This window comes from Vigna angularis, chromosome 2, assembly GCF_016808095.1.
Source record: "Vigna angularis cultivar LongXiaoDou No.4 chromosome 2, ASM1680809v1, whole genome shotgun sequence".
Classification (NCBI taxonomy): domain Eukaryota; kingdom Viridiplantae; phylum Streptophyta; class Magnoliopsida; order Fabales; family Fabaceae; genus Vigna; species Vigna angularis.
Window position 1 is genome coordinate 34,103,118 of NC_068971.1, and position 21,073 is coordinate 34,124,190.

General features: G+C 33.3%; 1 protein-coding gene across 5 annotated transcripts; it reads right to left on the reverse strand.

Annotated features, from left to right (window-relative positions):
• Positions 1 to 5,170: 5,170 nt before the first annotated feature.
• LOC108329202 (glutamate dehydrogenase 1) lies at positions 5,171 to 11,702 on the reverse strand. 5 transcript variants are annotated; one of them, XM_052872285.1, is made up of 11 exons: positions 11,417 to 11,702; positions 11,165 to 11,208; positions 8,178 to 8,297; positions 7,945 to 8,058; positions 7,425 to 7,646; positions 7,192 to 7,266; positions 6,975 to 7,091; positions 6,361 to 6,611; positions 6,024 to 6,099; positions 5,839 to 5,925; positions 5,171 to 5,616 (listed from the first exon to the last, which is right to left on the reverse strand). In XM_052872285.1, the coding sequence occupies exons 3-11, from the start codon at positions 8,283 to 8,285 to the stop codon at positions 5,431 to 5,433; spliced, it is 1,236 nt and encodes a 411-aa protein (XP_052728245.1). In that variant the 5' UTR covers positions 8,286 to 8,297; positions 11,165 to 11,208; positions 11,417 to 11,702; the 3' UTR covers positions 5,171 to 5,430. The 5 variants fall into 5 exon arrangements, with proteins under 5 accessions (XP_052728245.1, XP_017418787.1, XP_017418786.1 ...); XM_017563298.2 differs by having other exon boundaries at positions 8,178 to 8,309; XM_017563297.2 differs by having other exon boundaries at positions 11,165 to 11,702.
• Between the last annotated feature and the right edge of the window lie 9,371 nt (positions 11,703 to 21,073).

Below are 21,073 nucleotides of genomic sequence, written 5' to 3' on the forward strand. Positions count from 1 at the left end.
TTGCATTTTGTTTGATAATGTTATTATCATTTTGGCAAAGGTGGATTGAGATTCCAAGGCTATATTACAAAGTCAATTAAAACTGAATCAAAGACATGCATTCTTAGTACAGTCCAGTTTTAATGTACTCCAACTAGGTTCTAGATAGCAACTTTTTGGAGTGTAAGAAAGAGCAATTGCTACTTATTTTTGCATATTAAAAATAATTACAAAATAGTGCTTTATTGAAAGTTAAAAAATAATTAGTATTTATGAGTAGAAGTTATTTTTTATTGTAGATCACACCCGATTTTATAGATATGAGAAGACTGTTGAATAGGATGACAAATTATGTGACCGGTTGGTCATAAGCTGCGATATCTTCAATAGCTAGTGGTCCTTCTAAACCCTATATGAATAGAATGTTATTGGATAGTTGTAGAGTTTTAAGCTGAATTTCGATTTTACTGAAAGAAATGAAAAACTTCATAGACAGGTTATATTAGTGGGATAAAGCTTGTATCAGTTGCATGACACCGTCCTGTTTGCCCTGGTGGTGAGCTATATCTTTTAAACATTTGAATAAAGCTTTGGCTTTAAAAGAGTTGGAACCTATGAACAGCTAATTTGGAATGGACAAAGGTTCTTAGATGTAGAGTGATGAAAGGAAATGTCTGCACTAAAACATTTGATAATTCCGTATGGTAGGTTGTTAATGGGAGTGCATCAATTTTTGCTTGATAAACACTTAAGGTTTTTGTTAAGGATTGACTGCAAATTCCTGCACTTGTTCATGCTCAATTGAAGTCTACGGTGGATGAGTTCATTGCTGAAGGTGATTGGCTTATCCCAGAGGAAAGTAGTTTACTAATTTTGACATATTAAGATGTTTTTAATATATTTAAAACATTAAAATCAGTACATGTGTTATATACTCATTTTAATTCATTTGAATGTTTTAAACCATTCACTTTACACCCCTTCAATGCCATATGCACATACATAACCACACTTTACATGCCAATCTTTCACCATTAACTATCACCCATTGCCCTAATAGCCTTGACACCATCGATTTGGACCTTAGAAACCTACCTTAACTTATCCTGTTTACCTAGCCTATACTAATCTCTCATTAGGTCAATGGCAATTTTGAGAGCTAATAATGAGCAACCATATGGTATGCCAATTTTGAGAGCTAATAATGAGCATCCATATGGTCTGCTCACTGCCATGGAAGAAAGATTGATGAATGACCTTATCCAACCATCGTGCTCTCTATTATCCACATTGGATGATAATGAGTTTGAAGAGTTTCAAGCAACTCTTCAAAAGTCTCTTGAGGACGTCTAAAATATGTCAACTATCATGTTCTTCAAGAGAGAAGTAACCTTCTACTGTAAGAGGTTCAAGTTTGACCCTATTCCTATTGAACATTCTACCGTAAGAGGTTCAAGTTTGACCCTATTCCTATTGAACATCCCAATTTGACTGTACTCATTGAGTTTTTCAAAAATATGTTTATGTTGTTGTTGAAGCAAAACAAACACAGTTTGCATGCTTTGAGGAAGTGTTCGTGGTGCTAGATGTTATAGCATCTCGTCTACCTCTTGAGGAATTGTGAGCTTTCAAGATGACTAAGGTTAAGTTGATCAAACACCCTTGTCTAGCGCCTACACAACCAATGTTGGCCAATCCAAAAGTATGTTAAGCCTTCAATGCTCTTCGACGAGTTAGACGCTTATCTGTTTTGATGACAAAGTATTTTTAGCCAAACCAATGTGTCTATGCCTCTTCATGCCAATTCTAGTCAGCATTCTCTAGACGAGTATGGGGAAATGATACTTCCTCCTAGCACAAACGTCTTGAAATCTTGCCGGGTACATCACTTTGATGATACCAATGCTACCTTTGTAGTAGATCCAAACGCTAGGGGAAAAAGTCTTCTACAAGCGATGCCCCTCAGCGCTTCCCTAAACAAAACACATGTTCTTTATGGACCTTTTGATATCGACGACGCTTACCAACAAGCACAATTTCTCATCCTCGTCTCTTCAACCATGCAAGTTATAGAAGATGCAGCAATCCAAAACAATTGTGATGATCCAACAACATACGTTCTTCTTGAAGATGCTTATGATGATGAAGCCTCCAAGAAGTTGGACAACACAATGGGTCTCAACAACGACAACCATCTTCCTAGCCTTGTCAAACCACCTAACCCTACCACCAAGCCCTGCATCACCAGCTCCTAGCCTAGCTCCTCAAATAATTATCCATAACTCCAACCTATATCCACCATGCCACCACATACCACCCCAGCCTTACCCTTTTGCCAAATGACTCACCCACCTCAATCATCATTGTTTATCACCTGTTTGCTGAAAACAATGCGCGACAAGAAGACCAAACTGTCGTCACCATTCTCCTTAACACCCTAAACCGTGATGTTCTATTTCCAATCCTTTTTATGTTTATCAAATAAGGGGAGGAAATTATATGCTAAACAGTTTTGGGAGGTATTAGTTCTAGGGGGAGAATACTTTTAATGAGAGAAAATGTTTTAGATATGTACATTCATTAATTTTACATTCATCAATAAGTATTATTTGATTATGCTAATTTTTTTGTATACTATAATACTTTAAAATTTGTTATTATGATTATTTGCTCAGATAGAAACATGGTTGCTTATGCATATACATGCTCTATGTTTTTGAATGCTTTGATAAAAGTCTCATGCTGTAATACAATGCGTAAATTGATTTATGACTTATGGAAATTCATCGTTCAATCATTCATACAAATTGCTCATAGAACTCTGATAAAATTGTCATGTTTGCTCTAATTCAATTCATATATACTCTGTAATTCATTTGCTACGATAAATATGAAATGTTTCTATGTTAAAGCCATAAGCTCTGATGAACTTTTTTTTTAATAAATGCTATGATACTATGTCCTTTTACAAGCTCTAATGTTTATATCTTAACTTTATTTTTATTAACATGCTTTCATATAAACGTTATGATAAGATCTTAGAACTATCTTTACTCTGATACACATACATGAAAAATTTACTCAAAAAACGATAGTTAAACGACTAGCATGATAGAATTGATGAAATTGTTTAACTCTATCACATCTAGCCAATTATTTGATACCTATTTTGTGTTAGCATATATATTTGTCAAACATAAAAACTAAGGAGATTGTTAAGACAAGATTGTCTAAACAAACATTATTTTGAAGTTTAATAAAGCGTCTAAACGAAATAGCATTTAACAAAGCAAATCATCTAGAATACAAGTACAAAGTACTAAACGTTGTACGTAAAAAATATCCTAAACGCTATATGTTAGTCAAATAATGCCTAAATGCTTACTCACGTATTATGACTAAACTCTTAGAATCTTCTAAAGCTTTAATAGAGGTACATAATGACTAAACCATTTTGTCTCCTTCGTACACATAACACAATTTCCTCTACAAGAGGCAACATAACTTCTGACCTCATACTAAAAGGCTATATCCCTAAAAGAATGTCAAAGCTTGGAGTAATAGATCTTTTTTGAAAAAGTCTATATAAAGAAGATTGCATGAAGAGAAGAATAAAACAAGAATGATCTCTGCACACGTTCACGCTGTTGATTTCTCTTTAAAAGCTCACGTGGTCTGAGACTCGTTCTTTGAAAAAGAAAAGCTTTCTTTACAAGTTTTCAGAATCACTTTGTATTAATTTCATATCCTCTCTAGGAGAATTGTATTATGTTGTTGTATATTGAAAAATACTTTGTTGTTTTTAGATTCAGAAGTGAATTCAAACATTTGTAAGTTTAACTCAGTACTGTTAAACGCTGTAGAGAGTTGGACTAGTTTATACTAGGAGTTGTGAAACTTGTTCTAACCAGTTGGGTTAGTTGTAATACCTGGAGTGGTTAAACTCGTATTGTAATCTTTCAAGATTAGTGAAACCCCTTAAGAGTGCTTAAGGGAGGATTAAACGTAGGTCAGTTTGGAGCGAATTAGTATAAAAATAAACTTGTCTTACTGCTTTTATTTTAAAATTTTTCCTAAACGCTCATTGAAAAACTTAAGTGTTTAACACTTGTTATAGACCGTCTAACCCCAACAAAAGAGTTTAAACACTTGTTTGCAAAAAGTTTTAAAAATTCTATTGAAACCCCCTTTTAGAGTTTTTCCTATATTAGAAGTATGAAGGAAGAGTGGATAGAAGTAGAAATGACAAAATGAGCTAGTTTGACTCATTTTAGTTCGGTTCGCCATTGACCTACCAAAAATGAGGTGGATCTCGGTATTAAAACAAGATAAAAATCTTGACTTGTCCTCTGCCAATGTACAGACTAGCAATAAATAAGTAGTAAATAAGAGTCCAAGTTAAAATGGATTTAACTTTAAATTTGTAAAAGTTTTGTTGAAAGAGAATGTCACTGAATAAATTTGATGATAATGGAGTCTTTTGTAATGGCAAAATTTTTTCTTGTCTCACTCCTTACTAAGGTGGATAATCTATACACCATTTAGGAAATTTAGATTGATTTCTTTGGTGGATGTATTTATAAAACATTTGCAAAAGTTCTGTTTAATATATTAAAATTGGTGTTAGATAACCCACAACAATCTTCTACTAAATAGTTTTTTCTTTAGGAATCAAACTCATGATCTTAGATCTGATAACAATTATTATTATCTGATAACCCAACTAGCTTAAGATGTACCCTGCAACACTAGAGACAATCTGAGAAGGGCAGTGGTGATACCAAAAGCAGGATTTCTATTGCCCATTTTGGAAACAAAGGAATCATTGGATCATGTGTTATTTTCGTGAGTTTCTGTTGGTATTTGCAATCGTTTAATATCCTTAATATTCAATTTATATTCCCTGCATCTGCTCGCTTCCATTTCATACAGGTATATGTTATTCAATGGGGCAATAGGAAGGCAAACGACAGATGGCAAATTTTATGGAGTGCAACAACATAGACATTGTGGCATAGGAGAATACGTGTTTATTTCAAAACAAACAATTTCTTTCAGTGGAAGCATCCAGAACATCTTATTTCGCTGCAGATTGTGACTTAAGAAGGCATTTGATCAAACTTTTTCAGACTCTTATACTATATGGAGTTGTAATACCAATATGCTCCATTGTTGAAATGAGATGGCTTGATTTGGTCAAAACTAGAGACTCATGCTATACTTTCTTTTGCTTATAAAAAGAAGTATTTAGTGCAAGAACAGCAATTGGAATATTAATAAGAATAGAACATGGAGTGCTCCCCTTTTGATAAATGAGATATAATGCGGATCAAAGAAGAATTGGGGGTGAAAATACAATTCACCCAACACATGAAAGCATTAAAAACTTTGTGAAGTGTTGCTGAGAATGGAGCTCTTTTATTGAAAGCATGCATGCAGCAGCAATAGGTGTCAAGCTTCCCAACCCCTAAGGACAGTGGCACGTGCCACACGATTAACTGCCAGGGTGAAGGCTCCCATACGAAGATCACAATCATGGGTTTTGCACATTTCCTTCACGTCTTTGAAACCTTTGGTCATGTAGTTCCCTAGCTCATTGTTCACTTTTTCCTCATTCCACATGAATCCTTGGATGTTCTGTATGTAAGAAAAAACCATGAAGAACATGAGGACTACATAGAGTACACAAGCAAAAGCATTTTTCTTCTACGAAAATTAGTCATTGATATTATGGTTGTTAACTTACATGAACAGCAAACTGTGTTAGAATATCATTTTTTTTTCATCAAACGCTCAAATTAGTTTAGCCTTAAGTATGTGAAATCATGTAGTTCATTAGATAGATAGATAGGTAGTTACCTGAACCCACTCAAAGTAGCTAACTGTAACACCTCCTGAATTTGCATATATGTCTGGGAGGATGACAACACCTTTTTTCTTAAGAATCTGCAAGTTCATTAAACAAATAAATAGTTAGCAATACTGGATTTTTTCTCTTTCTTTCTTGATTGAAGAAGGAAAGGGAGGAGAAAATTCAAACTAGCCTCATCAGCCTCTGGGTCAGTAGGGTGATTAGCTGCTTCCACAATGAATTTGGCCTTGATCTGATTTGCATTTTCCCTTCAACCATACCAAAACATACAAGAAAAGTAGCTTTATACATACCCCTCATTATGTAATAATTCAACTTTGGAATATTGACTTTTGGAAGGAAGTACAAAGCAACAAAGAAAATGGGTGGTTCAATTTTATGTGTACTTTTGAAAGTAAGCTATGATGATGGTGCTACATAGTTTGTCAAAATAATCAATTAGTTTGAGGTGTCCCTTGTTTGCCTGAGTTAATAACAAAAGAGTTTTGTAGTTAAGTTAGGAAAATTACCTATTGATGACACCTCCGAGAGCTGCTGGAACTAGAACATCACAATCTTCAACCAATATTGAGTTCGGGGAAATTGGATCAGCACCATGGAATCCTTTTACACCCTTGTGTATTTTGGAATGCTCGAGTAGGCTTGGGATGTCAAGACCTTTGCTGTTCTTTATGGCTCCAGATATGTCACTCACAGCAACAACTTTCCCACCTTTCTCACTGATTAATTGTGCAGCCCATGACCCTACATTTCCAAAACCCTGAAGAAATACACTATAATATCATGAGTCTATCTTCAACTATTTGGAATACTAAATGTGGCTTTAGAATAGCCAATGCGTCATTTGTTAGTAGTTCAACGCTATTAGAACAGAGTAAACAGGTCTAACCTCTCCAAAACTGACTCATTGTTCTAAATTAACTATTTACTATGAATAACTTCTAACTAACTAATGGTCTGTGGGAATCTCTTACAACACAACCCAGAAGTTCATTTGTTATCACTAACACAATCATGTGTTCATTGACCATTAATTTGAACATCATTTCAAGTTGGCACAATGCAATATCCATTCACTGGAACAGAGATTAATGAAAGTAAATACACTAGACACAACCAGTACCTGTATGACAAACCGTTGTCCTGATACACCCTTTCCATGCTCATTAAGCAAAGCCTCTGTTGCAAAGAGAACACCTCGTCCTGTAGCCGCTTCTCTACCTAGAGATCCACCAAGATCCTACATTGAAGAAAATAAGTCAATGGTTTTCAAGCATGATTTCATCTGGTCATTGAAATGACCAATGAAATGAAGTATACAAACAAAGCACATTACTTACTATAGGTTTTCCAGTCACTACTGCAGGAGAATAACCATGAAATTTGGAGTACTCATCTAGTATCCATGCCATAGTCTGCAAAGATAAGCATTCATTCAGCAAGATAATATTCAATTGCAAAAAATCATATCAGCAGTCACATATAAAATAACAGTAATATAATAAAAAATTGTATATTGTCTTTAAACAGACAGCAGAAGATTCAATTCTAAATCTGTGTAATTAGTACTGACCTGTGGTCCTGTTCCCATGTCAGGTGCTGGCACATCTGTGTGAGTCCCAATCAGATCGTGAATTTTCTGGGTAAAAACTCTGGTTAGTCTTTCTAACTCAGATATACTTAATTCTGCTGGATCACACCCTATCCCTCCTTTGGCACCACCATATGGTATATTTGCCACAGCTGTTTTCCATGTCATTAGTTGTGCTAAAGCATTCACTTCATCAGGGTCAACCTATTTATTCCATTAAGTGATTCTGAGTCAGAATTGAGAACCTAAACTACACACCATATACACATATAAACAGTTACACATAAAAAAAGTTGTAATTTGAACCATAGCTTTTATTAATTATATGGCTGTTCAGAGGATTACCCCTACAGCTTTTCGAAGTTATACAAAAATTTAAGAATCAAACAAGTTTCCTTGAGAAAAATCTAATGGCAGTTCAGCGCTGGACCAGATGTTCAATCAAAAGAATGCATAGATAAAAACCTTGAATGGTTAATAATTAAAAGCTTTTAGTGTTAACCTCAGGATGGTATCTGATTCCTCCTTTCATGGGGCCTCTGGCATTATCATGTTGAACCCTGAACCCGACATAAGATTGCAATGTGCCATCATCTTTAGGTATGGTACATTCAACCTGCATTTTGTGAAACATTATTTAGAACTAGGGTTGGTGAACACGTGAGATAGCAGAGAGAAAACAAGTCAACTAATTTTCCAGAGAGATATGAAAAACACAAGAAGCATTTTACTTACCTTGATTTCCCTGAATGGAATCAGTAAACTTTTCTCAAGCTTTGAATCCAATCCCAGAAGCCTAGAGGCCAGCTTAAAGTTCCTGTTGGTGGCTGCTAGTGCATTCATGGCTCCCCTTTACTACAGGAAAGACTAACACAATATTCAATCTTTTAGCCACAGATATCTGAGATGTGGAAAATAGACCCTGCAGTGTTACTAGAATTGGGACTAGAGATATTGTATTGAAGATGAAAAGAGATGCATTTGAGCTAATATTTATATATCAAGATATAAATAAAGCGAGCTATAGTCAAATGTCAACAATACAATATAGACTAGTAGATGTTGGTATGGCCCATATAATACAAGCAAAATGGATAAGTGCCAGCAATGTGCCATATCATGTGGATCAATATCACCAGTTAATCATGTAAAATTTAAGATGTCAAAGGAAAAAAATTAAACAAGCCACCCTCTCTCTCTCTACAAGGCTAAATATAAATTGGTTGCATTATCCCAATAAGAATATCTGGTAAGAGAAAATATTGTTAACTTTGCAGTGATAATCTTCTTCACTACTGAGTGTACCTGTCTAGTGTTCTATCTTCTTTCACATCTCCAAGAAGAAAACTAGTTAGAGAGATCTACCATGCTCCTCGGGATGAGAATACAGTTTTATTTTTCTCACTTTCTGTGAATTCAAAGTCAATCTGTTCAGGAAGCCTTTGTTATAATTTTCTGAAATAGCTTATGAAAGAACTGTGCAGCCAGTGCCCCTTTTATTAGTGACACGTTATGAGGTACTACAGGGCAAAGCCTTTGCTAATGGACCCAAAAAGAGAATCTCAGGAATACAACATCAAGAAGGGCCAACTTCTTTGGAATCTCCATGCAGAAGAAACTTTTAAGAATTAGAAGTTTCTCAATGGCTAAAAAATCATCTGAAGAGGCACTATCCAGGTGAGGTGGGAAGTAAGATACTCTCAACAAAAGCGACAAAATTCTACCCTCTAAGATGCAAAATTTTGTTTAACAAGTCTAACATCTAAATACGGCTCATGCACTTGTTGGTTACAGTGAAATTCATTGCATCCACAGATACTTTCACACTTGTCTGTTACTGCCACGTTTTCAATCTTCAATGCTCTTTGTATAAACAATCATTTAATTTTCATTTCAAATTGAGTATCTTCTAAGAGTTTTTTAACTCAAAAATATCCTTTCTTTTTCTAATATTTCATATTTCTTCTATGGTTAATAATTTATAAGAGATTGTAATTTATATACATAAATATCAATTTTTTATAATCTAATATATGCAATGAGAATAATAATAATATTGATAAACAATTCTTAGAAATAAGTTTCCCTGTCACGGGTAAGAAGGAACATAAATTATGCATTTAAGACAAACACAGATTTCACGGCTTTTGTTGCGGATCGTGCATAGATTATATATATTTTTTGTTCCAAAGTTCATATATCAATTACAAAATGTGACAATTCCAAACTTCACTAAATTATTTTTCTGAGTACTTGCCTTCCACGATGCCCCACTAAATGGTATTGATGATACAACCTTCTAGCTCTTAGATATTTTTATAATAAAAGAAACAAGTTTAAAGTTATGTGCCCTTTCTTTTCTACTTTTGTTATAATGATTTAAATATATATGGACCTGCCCCACTTGCCAACTTGTTCTGCTTTTATATTTGAATCACAAGTCCTCAGTCCAATCTAATAACACTTGTCATAACAATAACATTAAAAACATTTTAATTGTTCGAGCTACTCTTGGGTGTGTGAAAGAGAACACGCTAAGCCAGCATCATATTCACTGCTTCAACCACTGAAATTGGTTTTTGGTACTATGTGAAATCAATAATATTTATAGTCTAAGTTACCAAAATGAAAAAAAGGTTTATCAGAAGGGTAGTTCAAGTTTTGCATCATTGATGAGGTCAACAAACACAGAAAAAAGTTAGATTTCATTCAAAAAGTAAGTTTTTGTAATGCCATATGGCACATGTGACTGTCCAAACACACGTATTAATTTTTAAACCCCACATTAGGACTAATAATATTAATTAAAAATTCAATGAGCTGAACAACACGATGAAAAACATCACACCCTTTTTCTTTTGAAAGTGGTTTCCAAGAAAATGCTGAGGTTAGGATATACTGATACATCCAGAATCTGTATAGTTAGTTATTCAAAGCAAGAGGGATGAGCTTAATAATCTTTTGACTCCCTCCCTACTAAGTTTATGAAATTTATTTAATCATTGCACATATCCAATCACTTTAAGTAGACGTCATTTTCGTATCAATATATGAATAAATCAGTTCAAATTATGTGGACTGAATTTTCTCCTATACTTAAATTCCAATTAGTTATAATTTTACTGTGCTAAAATAACTCTGAAAGTGTAAACAAATTTATCATCTTGGGCATGTTCTATATATCAGCTAAATTCATAGAGTAACAAGTTATTAATTGATGAAGCAAGTCACATCGGACTAAAGGGGATAACTTAGATATTAAATGCAACACGAGTCATTTTAATAATCTTCCATCAAATGAGATATTCATGGTGATTTGGTTATTTATATTAAATAAAACAGGGTCTTTTGCTTCAACTTTGGTCAGAACTTTGCACTGATAATGATCATGGTTTATCCAAATAAATAAAGTCATCATCATTCTCATGCTTGTTGAACAATGTTATCTAAGAACAGGTAATGGGGAAATTTTTGTCAGTACTGAGTGTTGTATATTATTTACAAAAGCAAATGCATCATGATCCAGAATCCCTGATGACTCTACAGAAATAAAAACCAAAGCCATAGTACCAAAGGCAAAGACCAACTCATTCTCTAATTGAAGACATTAAACACCTTAGTATCATCGAATTGCAGTTCCAAAACAGAAAGAAATTAAGGCAACCAAATTTATTTAACAAATTTTTAACATTTCAGATAAAAAAATGAATTGAGAAACTTACAAGACTTGGAGAATCAGACTCGGAGGAATGGAATCAGTATGAAGCTGGATTGCAGCAAGCAAGGCAAGGTTTGATTAGCAGAATACCAGGCCAGATATAAATAGAGGGGAAGAAAAGAAAGAAAACTAAACCCTAGAAAGAATCAGAATTGAATTCCAAAAGGAATCTAATTCAATTGAAAAGCAAAATCCCTGTGTAGTTTGCAGACACCCCAAATATGGCAGAAACACTCAAATCAAGATATGTATGTACTTTGATTTTGATCAGAACTGAGAACTACAATTTTGCACTGACAGAATATGATGCGAGTGTGAACGAAAGATAAGTGTTTGATGTCCTTTCCTATATCCCACTTGGCACTATATAGCATATCTCAACCACTCTCCACCATTAGTCACAACACTGCGCTTCACTGACACACAACACACTTGGGAGGAAGGGAACATAAGCATAATATTATTAGCAGGGTTGTACTGTCATTGCCCAGTGACTATAAATATACATGGTTTGATCACACACGGGAATCCAACGCGATTCCCACACATAACACTAACCAATCAAATCTTCAAAACCCCATTGATGATGTTACCTTTGCTAAATGTTTAGTTAAAAGTCTCTTGGGACCATAATCGAAACATTAAAGAGTGAATTGTCTGTTCTGTAAAATTCTAGGTCTATTTTACAGACACTAGACATTTACAAAACAAGTAAAGTTGATTTACGAGGATGTCATATACTTATTTTGTAAGTTGGTATGTGTTACGATCAAAGTGGTCCAATTTATTACTCGATATAGCAGAGATACGTTTTAAGTGAATATCTAGTTGTGAGTGTAGTGCTCTATAAAGCTCGTGTTGTTGCAAATTGGCTCAATTCCTATATACATATAGGTTGGCACAATTTCCACACAAGGGTATCCAACCCCTATTTTAAACTGATCAGGTGAAGATGCTGATATATGATAGATTCGCATATTCCTATCTAATAAGTCGAATTTTGCTTTATAGTAAAACCAGTAAAGACTGATTCAGAACACAAATAAAACCGGTTTCTTGTCGTGTGAATGATCGATGTTTTATACTATATAAATTGATCACTTTAAGGTAATATATTATTCGTTCTTTTTTAATTTGTTCATGAATAATTGTGCGCTACGTTTATGCATATGCATAAGTTTTGTAATATCTCTTTGAGCTCAAGAGGAATCGTGACGTTATACATTATTTTTATACTAGTTGAGGTTGTTCAAGAGGTTTGTAGGAAGATAATTTGGAAGTGTGATTGGATCGTGTTTCACATGTGTGTTTTTCGCTGTAATTTTATAGGAATTTATTCAATTACTCTTGTTGAATTTGGAACTAAGTAATTTTAAAGTTTCTCATTTATCGTTTTTTGAATGTTTTTGTCAGAAATATATGTCTTCGAGGAAATATCCAAATAATTTTGAAAAGAAAAACTTAGTTAAAGTGAATGATTAATAATTAGATTGGACAAAGGTCCATTATTGATAATGTTTAAGAATTAAAATAGAAGTTAATTGTATAAGTAAATTAGGGTAAATTTAACACATTTTTTTTATTAATAGATTTTGAAAAACTTGTAATATTTGATTAAGGCTTAATTAGTAATTTAATATTTATATTTAGATCTTTGATTCATTTTGATCCATATATTTATTTTTTACTCAATTAAGTCTTTATTTTTATAAAAGAAATTCAACTTGACTTATTCTGTTAGATTGATATTAATATTGTTTGGAAATGTCATATATGAAAAATTTAAGTTAGTCACATGTCAAAATCTAGGTCTGCAAGATATCAAAGTCAGAGTCATTTTCTACTTGAAATCTCTCTTATCTTGACATGTGGTACCTTCATAATAGAAGATGATATGGATTTTGACACGTTTGACACATGATACAAAAGGGGATAACATCAATTTAATGGAAGAGACTATATTAAATCTATTTTACAAAAAGTAGAGATTCAATTGATCTTTTTAAAAAAAATATATATAAAAACTCAATTGAATAAAAAAATACAGGACCAAAATGAATCAAATACCTAAATATAGGGACCAAATTACTAATTAATCTTTTAATAAAAGAGTTAGGATTCCTACAATAATAAAGAAATGAGTATAAGAAAGATAGATTGAACAATGAATCATCCAATATTTTAGCAACTAAAGTAAAAGTTAATCACATCATTAGGTCAAACTATGCATAATCCCTTATTGATGATATTAAGAAATTATATTAAAAGTTAATCCCATTAGTAAATTAGACGATGAATAATATAATACTTTAATAATTGAAGTTGAAGTTAATCATATGATTAATCAAACAACAATAGGTCCATTATTGATGACATCAAATCACATTCAAGATAATGCACCTACAATTTCCTCAAATAATTGTTAAGGAAAATTCTAAAAAATACATATATACTCTACAACCAATATGTCAAACAAATGTATTACCAAAAATTATACGATTTAAAAAAATATATATTATCTAATGTGATGAACTACAAAGACAAAAATCAATGAATAAAACAACCAAAACTTTCACAAACAAACTTGAATTTGATCTTAAAGAGAAAGTGATGTTTTCGTAGATATTTGAGCTTCTTGAAGAATTTCTTTAATGTTTGAGTAGTAGCTTTGAAAATGGATGTTTTTCAAAGAAAACTAAAAAAAATCCATTTTGTAGAAATAATTTCACATGTGGCTTAATTGACTATGGTAAGTAATAGGCTTAAATGCTTACTTCGTCCCCATGTTAAGAGGTGAATTTATGTTTAGTACCCGGTTTTAAAATTGAATCTATTGAGTTCTAAAATTGTAAAAATTGTATAAATAAAGTCCGCTCCGTTAAGTTGGTAGGAACAACGTTAATTTCAGCTTATGTGGCTGCACCTTTTTTCTTTCTCTTCTGCTCTTCCTGCCACCATTTTCTCTCCCTTTTCTATTTCTCTGGGTCCACCACAATCTTCTACGATTTTATATTCTCCTCCAACCGAGTTCATCTTTTCCACCTACACACAGAGAACCCAGAAACCCATACACAGAAAACCCAAGAACCTACACATAGAAACCCAGAAGCCCTTCTTTAATCTTCATTCATCTGTATTCACGAACACAGTCCAGTTTAATACTACTCCCCATTCTCTTGTACTCATCCTCTGTAGCAGTGCGACTCTGCCGCTTCTTCACCTCCTCCGCCTTCCTCTCAGCCTCCGCCTGCTCCTCTTCCCGCCATCGCCTCAGCTCTACCTTCATCACCTTCGGCACGGGTATCGACACCTGCCTTCTTGTCCACCTTTTTCATTGCCTTCTCTAACTCCTTCTCTCCCCGACGACCTCCATTGTTGGCTTCACCAAATCTCGACTCCATCACAAATCCAAGCCAAGGACAGTCTCTTCATCAGGTTTATAATCAATCCACCAATTGATTTCGACTTTGCTCCTCATTCTTCCCTTAGATCTTCTTTCCTTCATCTCTGCCCGATTAGAATCTCATTTACATTCCATTTCACCGATTGAAATCGGATTCTAGCCACTTCCACCTTTAAATCTTCCTTTACTCCGTTTAAAAGGTTTTCCTCCGATCAATCTCTTTCCCACCGTTTAATCGGTCCATCTTATGGTCTCTGCTTCATTTAGGGTTTTGCACCGATTAAAACATCCCAAATCCTCAATCCTAGAAATTACATCGATAAACCTTCAATCTAGGGTTCACCGTTTGTTTTCTCTGTCTTCCGCTATGCTTCTCATGGTTCCTCACCGAGCCTCGACCTGGACCTATAAGGGGAATTGTGCAATCAGAAAACACGGGAAAGGTCCAGGCGAAATGGTTACGCGAAGCTATGGAGGTTTTTGGTGAAGAAGATGAGTGTGACGGATTCGCAGTGGCTTCGCGATTGGAGGATTTCTGATTGTAGGTCTGTGTTGATGGTGGTGGTGGTCAGGCAAAATAGGGTTTGATGGCGGTGAAGATGATCAGCGATGGTGTTAGGTTGCGGTGGTAGCTTGTGGTGGTCCACTTCCCACAACACACCTCTCTCCATTCCCATCCTCTCCCTATTCCTCTTCCTCCACTTCTACATCCTCATCACCACCGCCCATGACAACTTCTCCCTCGTCACCACCAAATGCAAAAAGAGAAAAAAAAAACAAAACAAAATGTCCGTTTATGAAAATTATGAAAATCATTAATATAGAATGAGAAAAAGCTGAACGTTGTAGAAAGAACAGACGAGAGAGAAGAAAAAAAAGTCTTATTTTATAGTCAAGTCAACACCAATTTAACTCCGTTTATGTTAATTTAACGGAGGGGACTTTATTTATACAATTTTTACAACTTTGAGACTCAATAGATTCAATTTTAAAACCAGATACTAAACAGAAATTCACCTCTTAACATGGAGACGAAGTAAACATTTAAGCCTAAGTAATACTAATTTATTTAAGTTGTTTTTACAAGTATAATTGGAAGAATACAATCAGTTATGCTTCCATTTAATAAGTTATTTGTGCAAGCAAAGTTATTACATTAGAGAAGGATAATCAATTATGTTAAATCATCAGTGTAAAGAAAGTAAAGTTTTTTTGTCTAACTAAAAACTTAATCAAGTATTCATTAAGATAATCAATTAACAATGAAAATAAATGATTTTGAAAATAATGAATTATCATCAAAATGATTGATTATTCAAAAGAAGAATTGATTCTAACAAGAGATAATAGACTAGTTTGTTTCTAAAACTATTTTAATAAAATTTTGAAAATCTTTAAACATTTTGTAAAAGTTGTGGTGAGTTGCACTTTTTAAACATAGATTAAAGCTTTGTTGTATGCATGAATGATATATATTCACTCATGAAAGTTAAACCATACAATACAATGAACAATCCTCATCGTTAAAACATCTTCAAGAATATTTATGGGTTGACTTTTATGTCAAATGTATTAACATGAATCTAAGAAATTTTCTCAATAACGCCAAAAACACATTTATCCAAGTTCAATTTCAATTGCTACTCATTGCTGGTGTTGAGAAATTCCTTTAAATTAATCTTATAGTGACTACATAGTGTGAATTCGATCATCATATTATCCATCTATTCCACTATACATTTTCGTCTAACATGTTCTTCAAGATCTTCATTAATATTTAGTTTGTGACTCTTGCATTTTTCAACCTTAAAGGAATTACACGGTAATAGTAATTAGTTATTTCTTCCATGAATATAATTTCTTCCTCATCTTTGGGATACAAACATGTTTGAAGTAAGCATCCACAAAGCTTACGACTTTGAACCCTGCTGTTGTGTCAATTAATTAATAAATGTTTGCTAAAGAATAAGAATCTTTGGAGATTGAAGGAGAATGTGTATTCAAATTGTCCTTGTTCTCCATTTCTAAGTAATATAAGATTATTGAGTGTATTGAAATAAATACCCCCAATTATGGTCTAAGGAAAACAAAAATTTATCTTTGGAATCACTTTTTCATTTACCATAATTGATGGCTAAGGGAAGGAAAGTTTTAATACTTTTAAAGAAGGAAGATTTGTGTTTAGAAGCTTACTTTTGTTTCAACACCAATTTTTTAACCTTAGTTCGGTATAATGACATTGTTAGAATAAATGACTGCAATGAAAATATTTTTGTTTTGAAACTAAGATTTTGTGTTAGGATTTTTGTCATTAAAAAATAACTCAAACAATTAAATAAAAAATATATTTAAATTACCTTTAATCTCACATCTTATACTATATATATAAGTTAGAAACTTGTAATATAAATAATTAATATTGAACATTATTATCAATAAAGAGTATACATTTTCTTGTTTAATTTCTCTTTTCATCTAATTAATAGAGATTATAAAAGTGAGAACAATTTTATTTTACTTGCCCATCAACAAATTATTATAAATTATACAAATCCTTTTTTCAAAATAATAATACAAACAAGAGGAAAAAAATCTTAAATACTAATTTAGTCCCTATTTCTATTCAATTTAATTATAATTTTATTTTCTTGTTCAACTAAGTTTCAAATTTCATAATTTTTGTCAATTTAGTATTTCTTAATAACATGATTTAAATATTGGATGATAATGATGAAGATGAGTCATATAAGATTAAATAAGCCACCTATTTATTATAATGTTAACTATTTAAACAAAACTGACTAAATGAACCAAAATTAAAAAAAAGTTGAAACTTAATTAAATAATAAAATAAAATAAAAATTAAATTAAATTAAACAAATAAAAACTAAATTAGTATTTAAAGTAAAAGAATATTATTGAAGCATTTTGTCAATTTCAAACCCATTCATCATCCATAACATGAGACCAGAAAAGGTTACCCCACGTATTGCAAGATTAAAAATACTCGAGAGTTGGACCACCTTAATTTATTCTTCCAAATATGATATTCATTGAACTTATGTATTTTGTCTTTTTAAACATCTACCCTTTTTTCGGGTACATAACCGACCCTTTAAAATTCTATCCCCTTCCCAGCATCCAAAATAACGTAAAGGAAAAAAAATTAAAATGATATTTATTTAGTAAAAACATTAATGAATTCACATCATAGTGCCTAAAAGGAATTCATATTATATATATCACACGCATATGAAAGTTAGTTAATTTTAATAAATTTCAGTAAAGCAGTGTTCGGGTTCCTCAAAGCGTTTAATGATATTATATAATTTAAAATAAGAATGATATAAAGTATTCTTAAAGTGTAATTAGTTACCTTAGTTCAAAATTTTAAGAAAAATGTCTGTTAAAATAATTCTAAATAGTCAATTTTACAAGCTATTGCATTTTTAAATTTACTAAACAATTTATTATCTATTTGAGCACGTGTGCTGGCAGTGCTCCGCCGTAACAACAGGATAACAATAGCGCATAATATCGACTTTAAAACAAAAAATAAAATAATAATTTATATTTATACTTTAATTATTTTTTTATTTGATTCAGATTAATCTCACATCTTTTAGAAATTGTATTTCCAAAATAAGTAAAAAATTACTGCAAAACCATATTTCAATTTTAGAAATGTTTTTCATACTTAATTAATTATCAACGTATTGGTGATCCTAACACGGAGTATGAGTTAACTGCTCCACTTAGTAGTACAAAATAGTACTATTTCCATTAATAAAAAGTAAAATGCACTAAATTCATCACACTAAAAAAATATATTCATAGTTTACTTTGTTGTATTTAAAATTAAGTAGTCCATTATCATTCTTGGTGTACCCATATTTTTTATTTTCCTTCTCTGTTGGTTGTCAATCCATGATTTGTTCTTTTTTCTTCATTAATATGAATTTTAAAACTAATAAATTATAGACAAACTTATAAACATTATTAAAAATATCAATTCAATATAAGGTTTTAATATATTGAGTTTGTCACTCTTTCATTTTATGTATTATTTATCATCTTTATTTTTATTAAATGTAAGATTTTAAACAATTAAACTTTTAATAATCTTTTTCTTGTAAATTTCTTCTATATTGTTATACTTTTTATTGGGTAGAAACATTTCTTACTTACGACTTAGAGAGAATATTGACTATCCCCACACATCAACATGAGACTTTCCAATGTGTATTGTCCTCACTCGCACATTTTTTGGGAAAACTTCCTAGAAGGTCACCCATCCCTAAATTATTCCAGGCTAAACACGCGTAACCATGAAGTTCTTATGACTTAGGTTACTGAAAAGCAAATGCATTTTTGTGATATGAGTAGTCAATTCAATCCCTTTAAGTTATCCTTCAATTGTATAGTCCCATATGTGACATCCCAAATATATAATAACTACAATCATATAACATAGACGTCAACATCCAAATAAAGAGAACAGTTAGAGCATGACTTGCGATTAAGTATGAGATTACAGTCATCCATAAACGAAGACAGAATTTAAACTTAAACAGTTTAGAGTATTCAAAATGTCATGAGTTCGAAGAGAGGAAATCCTAAGTAGACTACACTGCAGCGTCAACATCCTCTAGTACTTGCTCCAAGTGTATAATTGTCGAACTATTGGTCGTCTTTGCACTTGCATAGTTCAGCTGGCCCTCCCCAACACTACGCAAGGTGAATCCTCTTACCAGTCTATGTCTAAACTCTAAGACTATAGATGATGACCTCCCTCTACTCTCACCACTCACACCGTCCTTCTCTATTTGAGCATGAACAATGCTTTGAGTGTAGGGATAGACGTACCATTTCAAAACTCCATACAATTATACAAGACAACAACAAACCCCTACAACCACTTTCAATCATCTCACCTTGAGATGTCCAATTCATACTCAAATGCATCATTATATTTCACAATCATGTTCTTTCTAACCACCCAAGCCTCATACATAAACGTACATGACAATCTATTAAGCAAACAACATCAATCAATCCAAACCGGAGAAGAAAAGGGTGAAAAACCCACCTGGTCGCACAAAGAAACCAGAGACTCTCGCATAGCGCACACAGACTATTCGCCTTGCGAATTACTTATGGTAGAGGCTCTAGGCCAGCTCCAGTCGCACAACGCACCTGATTCGCCTTGCGAATTATCTAACAGAGAGCACCACTGTTTGGCCATTCGCACAACGCACTTCTTTCGCATAGCGAATGGTTCAAACAGAGAGCACCCCCTTGGGAGGACTCGCTATGCGCCCATCTCGCTCTTCGAATTAAAAGGGCAGTAGTTCCAAACCACCACCAGTCGCATAGCGACAAGATTCGCCAGGCGAATCCACAAACAGAGAGTAGCACCATCTGGTCACTCAAACAGCGCACCAACTCGCACAACGAATGACTCAAACAGTGAGCACTCTCTACAGGGTCTCGCTATGCGAGACAGCTCGCATAGCGAGTCTGCATAGTCTACAGAACGTAAATTATGCATAATTATGCAACTTACACCCTTTACCATTTCTAGTTATTTTCCCCAACTTCTAACACTCCTAATTCTTGTATTACACCTAATTAAACTTGTCTAGGTGATTATAAACGTTCCTATTACAACTCTAAAGTGATTTAGACTCAATTTCTACTATAGAACACCAAAATCAACAACTTAGGGACCCAAATCCAATTCTAATACTTGTAACTCATTTTAGTCCAGTTTTATGATCCTAACAAGTCACAATTGACTTGCCTAAGATGTCTCAACAATCCCATTGTTCCCAGAACCCCTACTTCCCAAATTCACTATCTTACTTCCTCTCAAAGTGTCCTTAAATACTTCAAAATTTCTAAACTGTTTATCCAACTACCATCACCACATAATTCTTACCCCACTCATTTCTTGCCAGCCCAATTGGTCATCGGAGAAGAATCAAATGTTTGACGCATCAAACTCACCATAAGCGCCAGTACAGATGACTAGTTACAACTTGCTGGATCAGACCAGGGCTGCTCTATGATCAGGGATGTACCAACTCCGATTTTTAAGATTCCTCTATCCTACCAACAAAATGATCTTAACAATTCCAATTTCAGCCATTAGAATTCATCAAACGCAGCACACAGACAAGAACTCCCAATATCATCATCATCATTTTCAGTTCATACCATCCAACATACGGAACATAAAAAATGCAGCCAAACATCATATCATTTTATAAATCATCATACACGCATACTTTGAAACAAACTCAACCCAAAATAATTAGCTCCCCTTACCTGGAAAACTTTACAGCACAGCTTACAATACCGTTCTCTACAGCACCTCACACAGCAAGGGCACAACCCCAATCTACAAATCACCAAAATGGCGATAGAAACAGTTCTTAGAGCTAGAACGAACAGAGAAAAAACGTAAAGAAGGGAACACTAGGTCCCAAACAGCGGAGAACAATGAAG

Excerpts from the sequence above, each read along its gene's own strand:
- LOC108329202 (XM_052872285.1), bottom strand. The coding sequence starts at position 8,285 with ATGAATGCACTAGCAGCCACCAACAGGAACTTTAAGCTGGCCTCTAGG. Across the intron at positions 7,647-7,944 it reads GAATCAGATACCATCCTGAG|GTTGACCCTGATGAAGTGAA; the intron begins GTTAACACTAAA and ends TGGAATAAATAG. Across the intron at positions 5,926-6,023 it reads CTGACCCAGAGGCTGATGAG|ATTCTTAAGAAAAAAGGTGT; the intron begins GCTAGTTTGAAT and ends ATGAACTTGCAG.